This window comes from Galeopterus variegatus, unplaced genomic scaffold, assembly GCF_000696425.1.
Source record: "Galeopterus variegatus unplaced genomic scaffold, G_variegatus-3.0.2 Scaffold1573, whole genome shotgun sequence".
Taxonomy (NCBI): domain Eukaryota; kingdom Metazoa; phylum Chordata; class Mammalia; order Dermoptera; family Cynocephalidae; genus Galeopterus; species Galeopterus variegatus.
The window spans coordinates 15,174-23,424 of NW_007727684.1; the positions used below are offsets into that span (position 1 = coordinate 15,174).

Consider the following 8,251-nt stretch of genomic DNA (forward strand, 5'->3'; position numbering starts at 1 on the left):
GGGGGGGGGACAGCCGAGGTCGCCTCGAGCACCTCGGGACTTGTAGTCCTGGAGGAGCAGGACGCAGACTGAGGCGTTCCTATTTGGATTCACCCGGAGTCCATTTCACAGACAGGAAGGGCGAGGCCGAGAAGCCGAGAGTGACCTGGCCAGGGAGATACAGGAAAACAGCCGAGACTCCTACCTCGCTGCAGCTGCAGGAGGCGGACTCCTGAGTCCTTGCCCCAGCCCTCCAGGCTCAGTTTCCCCCCTCCTGAGTGAAGATTTGGATGCCACCTAAGGTATAGAAGATTGGAGGCTGGGGGAAACTCACACGACCCGCCCCTAAGGCGAGATGACAGTCGCGCTAAATCAGTATCTCATCGGGTCTCTGAGCCTCAATCTACCAGTCGGTAAAAAGGGCGAGTTGGATTTTCACAGAATCTACCAGCAACAGAGCACAGTTGGAGGCTGGACTACAATCCCCAGCATCACCCGCGACTGAAGCCAGGCACCTCCCCTCTTAGGGTCCTCTGGGAATTGTAGTCCCGGAGCCTGCAGGGGCGGCGCCCCAGTGTCTCTAAAACGCCCACGAGCGGGAAACTTTAGATCTCGGACAGAGGGAACTTTCCCCCTTCCCCTTGACTCTCCGTCCGCTCTGAAAAGCCGCTTTTTCCTGGGGAGGAGAGGAGCGCCTCAGTTCTGGAGTAGGATCCGAAATCTCGGCAGAGGGGGCGGGAAGCGACGCTGACACACCGGCCAGGAATGCAGTCGGGTCGCCCTGTCTAGCCTCCGTCCCGTGGCTCCGCCCGCCGCCCCATGCGGTGCTGTACGGGTGGGAAGAGGCGTGAGCGGGTCCCCCAAATCCGCGTCCACGTGCTGCTGTTTACACGGGCCCCGGGGCAGGGAGGAGTCGACGATCAGGACTCCTACTCCCTCTCCCTTCCTCAAAGCCACCGGGAATGTTTCCCACGCACGAGACAAAATCCTCGAAGGCATCTACAAGTCCCATTTGATCCACAAGCCCCGCCCCTTAGCCCGCACCACCCCACGCGTGTCTTGCTCCCGGGTCCCAGGCCCCGCCCCCGACTCCACAGGCTCCTCCCCCTGTGTTTCCCGCTTCCCTCCGAGTCCAGAAGCTCCGCCCTTGGCCAATACTTCACGCCCTCGGGAAGGATTACCTCCATTTTTCCATTTTCCCACTTCTCTCACTCAAGTTCTGAACTTCCGAGGTATCTGGGCCTCCCCAGAAGGGATTGTAACACTGAAAGCACAGCCTTGCCAGCCAAGGTTCTTACCCGTCTCTGTAGGAATTTCAGACCAGTCGATCTTCCTGTCTCTTTAAGAGTTAGTTCCTACCAGTGTGGCTGCCCCTTTAAGGCGGTGTTGGAACAAATCTTATCTAAGAGACTGTGGAGGAGATCCGCCGGGGCCTGGTGCCCCAGCCCCCCAGGGCAGCCTAAGAATCTTTGAGGGTCCTCAAGAATTCCTGTCAAGGACCCCTCTGCAGCCCATTCCGTCAAGTCCCCCGCCACAGATTCCCCCTGGCCTGAGGCCTCGGTTCTGTGCCTTTGGAGGCAGGCCCAGCACCCCAGGGCAGCCTAAGAATCTTTGAGGGTCCTCAAGAATTCCTGTCAAGGACCCCTCTGCAGCCCATTCCATCAAGTCCCCCGCCACAGATTCCCCCTGGCCTGAGGCCTCGGTTCTGTGCCTTTGGAGGCAGCCCACCAGTCACAGGGCCTGGGTCAGTGTTGGCACTAAAGTCACCCGCCTCAGGGAAGAAGAAAAAGAAGAGACAGATGCCAGAGGCTTCAGTCACTCAGGAGGCAGTAAATGGGTACAGGGCCCTGGAGATAGATACAGCTTTGGAGTCCCCAGAAACAGATGTAGGGAAGAAGAAAAAGCAGCAGCTAAAAGAACCAGAGGTGACAGAGCCCACAGCTGAGATGTCAGAACCTCCAGGAATGCTGTTACCAACCACCACCAAGAAAAGGAAGAAGGCCAAAGGGGCAAAAACAGTCAAGCCAGAAGTGGGGATGCCGGAGCCAGAAGAAAAGACGGTGAAGCTGGAACTCGTGGTTAAAACCGAGCCTCTGGAAGAGACAGTCCAATCCCCCACCAAGAAGAGAAAGAAACAAAAGGGGACAGAGGGGATGGAGCAGGTGGAGGGGATGATAGTTGAGTCACAGCTGCAGGTGAAGGTTGAGCCACAGGAGGAAGCCATCCCACTGCCCCCCATGAAGAAGAAGAAAAAAGAAAAGTGGCAAAATGTGATGACCGAGCCAGGGACTGAGGCGCTGGAGCCAAAGGCGAGTCCTCTGGAGCTTCATGGAGACCTGAAGCATGAACTGCCAGATGAAGTTGAGCCTCAGGCTGAGACAGCTCTGGCATCCACCAAGAAGAAAAGGAAGAAAGAAAAGTGGCAAAATGCCATGGTGGAGCCAGGGACAGAGGTGCTAGAGCCTGAGCTGTCGGCATCGACCAAGAAGAAGAAAGAGAGAGGACACAAAGTGACAGAGCCAGGGACTGGGATGACTGACCCACCAAGGGAGACAGTGGAGCTTGAGGTCAAGGCAGCTCCAGCATCCACCAAGAAGAGGAAAAAGCAGGACTGGGAAAGCTGGGTGCCAGAGACAGCACCCCAAAAGGAGATGCCAGAGCTGCTGCTGAATCCAGAGTCTGGGGAGGTGGCTCCTATGGAAGGACGGGAGAAGAAGCGGAAGAAGCTGCAGCAGGACCCTGCGTAGTCTCCCTGGAGAAAACTGAGGGAAGCTGATGGTGGCTACTGGGGGCCATCAGAAGGTGAGAGCACAAGAACCCCTCCCCAGCGATTGCACCAGCAAACCCAGCAGGAGCCTGGACTGCAAAAATGCTTTATTATTACACGGGGGCCTCCTTGGCAGCGGAGGTCATCGGGGCACTTTCAAGAAGGGCTCATGTAGGACATCAAACAGCCTCCGGGCCTGGGACAGAGAGAGAAAGAAATGAGGAGCCAGTCATTAAACGAGCCTTGTGTTTGGTACATCCAGAGTGAGTTTTTGTTTTATGAACAGAGAGAGAAAGAAATGAGGAGCCAGTCATTAAACGAGCCTTGTGTTTGGTACATCCAGAGTGAGTTTTTGGTTTTTTTTCCTCCCAGCTTGGAGCAGGCTCTGGGGTCTAGGAGGGAAGTAGTCCAATATGGACTCTATCCCAGGCTGGCTGTGAGATTGGGCTGGTCCCCACCCTCTTGGGCTTCAGTTTCCCTGTCTGTAAGAGAGGCACTATGGGCCTTCCAAAACCTTAAAACTTTAGGATCTGACGTCTTGTTTATTTGGAGTTCCCTCATGACCCTAACACTTCAAATTCTTTCTTAGAGCTCTTACCTTCTGGGGACCCAGGCCTGGGCACAAGGCCAAATCTTCCCGCGATGCAGTTATGAGCTGTTCCAGAGACTGAGGAAGGTGGAAGCTAGGGGTCAGGGGAGGTCAGTACAAAACCCTGCCCTGCCCAGCTGATGAGGGGCCTAAGATAGTCTTAAGAGCCTAAGGGAAGGTAGGGGAGGCATGAAGGGTCAGGGGTGGGCAAGGAGATGGAAGAAATGGGTGAGGGGCTTCTTAGGAAAGGCAAGGAGGCAGAAGTGCCAATCAGGGTAGGAGAGCTGTTCCTTACTCCAAAAGTGGCCAGGAGGGTCTGACTGTCTGTTTTGTTGACTGACTTCACGGTGGTCAGACATTCAGTTACCTGGAAGGAGAGGAGGAAGCAGAAGTGTGTTGGGCCAGGAAAGGCCAGCAAGACTGAGCCTGAGGGCAGGGCTGGGTCACTTCTGTGTCCCCAGACTGCTTGGTATGCAGGAGATGCTCAGTAAATGCTTTGACCTTGACCGAACCCTTGACTTTGGTGTTATAACCTGTGTTCTAACCAACTGAGTTAACCGGCCAGCGTTTTTTTTTTTTTTTAACTGATTAAAAGATCATCTCAGAGTGATCCCCAACTAGCTGAGAGGGTATTGGTCACCTGATAAGATAAATGCCATTTATCTTGAGCTAGTTCTGTCCAGCGGAAGGCTCTGAAGTCAGAACTGGATTCAAAACCAGCCCCACTGCTATCCCTGCAAGAGTCAGGGCAAGGAAACTGCCCTCTCTGGGCTCCATTTTTGGACAAATGAAGATCCTAATCGTATCCACAGTACTCAGGGGTGGCTGTGGACATCACTGGAGTGCAGCAAAGGATGCTGCCCAGCTCATGGTGGGTGATAACATTACTGAGTGATGGCCCACGTGGCCTGAGTATTGGCTGTCTCAGTTCCAACCCCAGCCCTGCCAGTTCCTGGCTGTGTGACCTTGGGTGAGTTACTTCACTCCCTTCCTCCTCCATGAGATGGGAATTTTCAGAGTACTTTCCCCAGTAGGTGGCTGTAAACCCAGTTGTTGAGCTGATGTGCCTAGCACAATGTAAGAGCTTCAGATGCAGGAGCTATTGACACAAGGCCTTGACTGTCCAACAGGCCCTCTGGCTTGTTATCTCATCCCAGAAGAATCCCCAGGAAAAGCATAAATGGCAGGGGATTCATCAATTCATTCAGCAATCTTTGAGCACTCACTGACTGTTGGGTGGTGCTGGGGACACAGCAGGGACCAAGATATCTCCAGCCCTGTCCTGTTCTGCTCTCCACTCCAGTTGCGAAGACAAGTCAGTTCCAGATAGTGATGACCCAGGTGGACAGGGCTGAGATAGGGGAGCTCAGTGGGGACACTTGACCTGGCCTGGGGATCAGGGAGGGCTTCCTAGACAAGGGAGCATCAGAGCTGAGGTGTAAAAGATGGAATCAGGCAGGCAATTGGACAGGGGGAACAGAATGTTTAGAGGAGCAAACTAGGCTTGGGACAATACAGTGTAACAGGAAGCAGGGCAGTAGGGAGCACAGGGCTGCTGGGCCAGACGGACCCTTGTAGAGCACGCAAAGAAGGCTGGGCGTTCCCTTAGGGCACTGGGGAGCCATTGGAGGGTTTTGAGCTGGGGAGGGCAGGATCAGGTTTGCCTTTAGGAAGACCCATCTAGCTGCTGTAGGGGAGAACTGGGCGGGGGAGGAGAGGCCTGAGGGATGGATTGACATGTCTTGAACATCAGAATTCTAGCTCAACCACCTAGGAGCTGGGGGAAGCCTGGGAGGAAGATGGAGCTGGGGGGAGGCCCAGGCAGGGATGGGAGGTGCCCAGGAGGGAGGTGAGGCGGCCTCACCCGGGAGACAAAGTCTTGCTCCAGCTTCTCCATCAGGATGTCTGCTGGCTTCTGCTCATAGGCCTTGTAGGTCTCCAGGTAGCGCCCAGCTTCCTCGGGGCTGGGGTGACAGGACACTCAGGTCAGTAAGTCATGTTTTAGAGTCACTTCATTACAATAGTAGTAATTATTGATGCTAAAGATTCCAAACTCTAACATACAGAAAAATGGAAGTACCCAGGACCCTCCTCAAATGCCCCCTAGTGCTATCCCCTGCTGGGAGTATCTTTACACATCTTTTCTGGTTAAGGACCAGAGCTTGGGAACCTGACCCCGCTTCCCATCTGGGGTGACCCTGGGCCAGTGATTTGATCTCTCTGGGCCTCAGTTTCCTCATCTGTAAAGTGAGGTAGATGGTAGAACTGTGAAGAATACTGAACACGTGCAATGCTCTGTAAGTGCTCAGAGCCGGGCCTGGCACTTAGAAGCCTGTAAACAGGCTATTCTGGAAGGAAATTCGCTGCACAGAGCATTTGCACTGGGTTTGAGAGGGAGGAAAACCAGAAACACTGGAAGACAACCCTGTGAAGTATTCAGTTTCCCACCACCAAGAAAAACACAGCTTTCGAAGGTTTTTAATGTAACACACCTTCAAAAGAAAAGCTATAAATGCACACTGCTGAGTCTTTCATAGCAGCTAACTCATTTTCACATTAAACACTTTTTTGACACATAATTAACTTTCAAAAGCAGGTAAAAGTCTATGAGAGCAGAGTAAAGTAACAAGTTCATTAGCACCAGGGAATGCTGGCATTTTTTCTCTCTGGAACTTAAGAACAGTGAGTTGAGTTGAAGAAAATAAAGTGTTTATCTTGAGGCATTTTCTTAGCTTTCAAAATATAGATAGTAATCAGTGTCTGTTATTTTTAAAAGAAACATTCATTTTTCAAGTTCTATTTTTTCCATGTGACTTTTCCAAGCTTTTTTGCTTTTCTTTCATTGCAGAGGGGATTACTGTTATTGCTATTAATAATCTGTTTGGCATACGCAAGTTAGCACACTGCATGTCCAGCTCTATAGTTTCCTTTTTTCCATCCACCACACAATCAGTGCACCTTTCTTTGTCAGCAGAGAGAGCTTGCTTATTTAATGGCTGCAAAATATTCCACAGTCTGGATGTAAAGACATGGGGAATATTCTTGACTATGTGGCCAGACACCATGCTAAGCCCTTTACATGCAGAAGCTTCCAGACTCCCCTGGGAGATCTTGTCAGGCAGTTATTATTTTCAAAGCATTATGCAGAAGGAGAAACTGTGACTGACCAGTGGAGGTGAGTCACTTGCCCAGATTATACAGCTGGTGAGGAAGAGGGACAGTCTGTCTCTTAACACTACGTACACTGTGTTACTTCCCACAGAATATGAGTGATTTTTTGGTTAGAGAGTGGCCTTGTGACACCAGGTCAAGGGTTCAGATCCCCATACTAGCCAACCACAAAAAAAAACAAGAATATGAACAATTTTTATACTTGCTTTTTTTAAATGTACAACTAATACATTTTTCCAAATAGTCAAACAGTATGGTTACACACCCCTAGGCAGAACACAAAATTACAAATACATTTACTCTTTGGTCTAAAGACCCACTCCTGAGGTTCTGTCCCGCAGATACACCTGGGCAGACGTGGGAGTGTAGCTGGTAACAGCAAAAGAGGAAACTACCCAGATGTCCACCAATAGGGGGCTACTGACCTGGTCCATCTGCATGATGCAATACTATGCAGCTCTGCATAGTGTGGATCTGGATAACGAAATATTACTCAGCAATAAAAAGAAATGAACTACCAAGCCATGAAAAGACATGGAGAAACCTCAAATACATATTGCTAGGTAAAGAAGCCAATCTGAAAAGGCTACATACTGTATAATTTCAAATATAGGACATTCTGGAAAAGGCAAGTCTATAGAGACAATAAAAAGATCAATGGTTGTTGGGCCGAGCCCGTGGCGCACTCGGGAGAGTGCGGCGCTGGGAGTGCAGCAGCGCTCCCGCCACGGGTTCGGATCCATAGGGATGGCCGGTGCACTCACTGGCTGAGCGCGGTGTGGCAGGTCTCAAAAAGGACAAAGAAAAGACCAATGGTTGCTAGGAATTTGGTGGGAGGGATGAACAGGTGGAAGAGCAGACTTTTAGGGCAGTGAAACTATTCCATAGGATAGAGTCATGATGGGCACGTCATTATATCTTCGTCAAAATCCACAGATTGTACAACACAAAGAAAGAACCTTCACGTAGACTATGGACTTTAGTTAATAATAGTGTATCAACATTGGTTCATCAGTTATAAAAAACGTACTACACTAATTGATACAAGTAATAGGGGAAACTGCTGGGGGAGAAGAGATATATGGGCACTTGCTACTTTGTGGATTGATTTCTCTGTAGACCTAAAACTGGTCTAAAAAAATAAAAGCCTATTCATTTAAAAAAAGAAAAAAAAAATGTGGACACTCTCTATGCTGGAATACTATACAGCTATAAGAAAAGAAGGAGGCCACTCTCAATAATGAGATGGAAGAGACTTCCAGACATATAATTACATAAAAACGCCAGGCACAGACGGCATATCCCCCATGCGCTGACTTCTGCCTAAGACAAGAAAACTAAGATGTATTCACATGTTGTGTTTACAGCCATAGTGGCAGGAAACCAAGAAACCAACCACAGTGGCAACCTGTAGGGTGGAGGAATAGAGTGCAAGGGTAGGCGTGGTAGAGATTGCTCAGTGTAAACCCTTTTTATATTGCTTTTGATTTTTGTTTTTTTAGGTTTTGTGGGGATTTTTGTTTGTTTTGGTTTTTGTGGATGGCCAGTACGTGCTTTCAATTTTTGAACTGTGAGAACATGTTACCTATTGTTTAACTGTTATATATTTTCCAGAAAAATAAAAGCAGAGAATAAAAGGCCCCCTGCCCAGGGGCGAACACTGCCCAGGGTCTGGAGCTCTTACAGCCCCTTCAGTTTATTCACATAGTGCGCAGAGCTTGCGTTTCTTTTGTTTTTTTTTTTTT

The 8,251-nt window shown here is 50.2% G+C and overlaps 2 protein-coding genes across 4 annotated transcripts in view; one reads left to right on the top strand and one right to left on the bottom strand.

The window, feature by feature from the left end:
• The first annotated feature begins 334 nt into the window (after positions 1 to 334).
• Positions 335 to 3,003, top strand: CD3EAP (CD3e molecule, epsilon associated protein). The gene is made up of 2 exons (XM_008577761.1): positions 335 to 392; positions 1,561 to 3,003. The coding sequence occupies exons 1-2, from the start codon at positions 335 to 337 to the stop codon at positions 2,724 to 2,726; spliced, it is 1,224 nt and encodes a 407-aa protein (XP_008575983.1). The 3' UTR covers positions 2,727 to 3,003.
• The window catches only part of ERCC1 (excision repair cross-complementation group 1), a 12,679-nt gene continuing 7,264 nt past the window's right edge, over positions 2,837 to 8,251 (bottom strand). For 2 of the 3 annotated variants that reach the window (XR_550861.1, XR_550860.1), the window contains exons 7-9: positions 5,200 to 5,299; positions 3,345 to 3,702; positions 2,913 to 2,942 (exon numbers count right to left, since the gene is read on the bottom strand). Coding sequence is in view for 1 of the 3 variants with exons in the window: in XM_008577751.1 (XP_008575973.1) it covers positions 2,889 to 2,942; positions 3,345 to 3,413; positions 3,631 to 3,702; positions 5,200 to 5,299 (295 nt within the window). In the remaining 2 variants the exon portion in view is untranslated. Of the gene's footprint in view, positions 2,943 to 3,344; positions 3,703 to 5,199; positions 5,300 to 8,251 lie in introns of all 3 variants that reach the window. The other variant, XM_008577751.1, reaches the window with a different exon arrangement.

What these genes read in the sequence shown, in the direction of transcription:
- CD3EAP (XM_008577761.1), top strand. Translation starts at nt 335, where the DNA reads ATGACAGTCGCGCTAAATCAGTATCTCATCGGGTCTCTGAGCCTCAAT. An exon ending in GAGCCTCAATCTACCAGTCG is followed by an intron (nt 393 to 1,560) that starts GTAAAAAGGGCG and finishes CTTTGGAGGCAG; the next exon opens with GCCCAGCACCCCAGGGCAGC.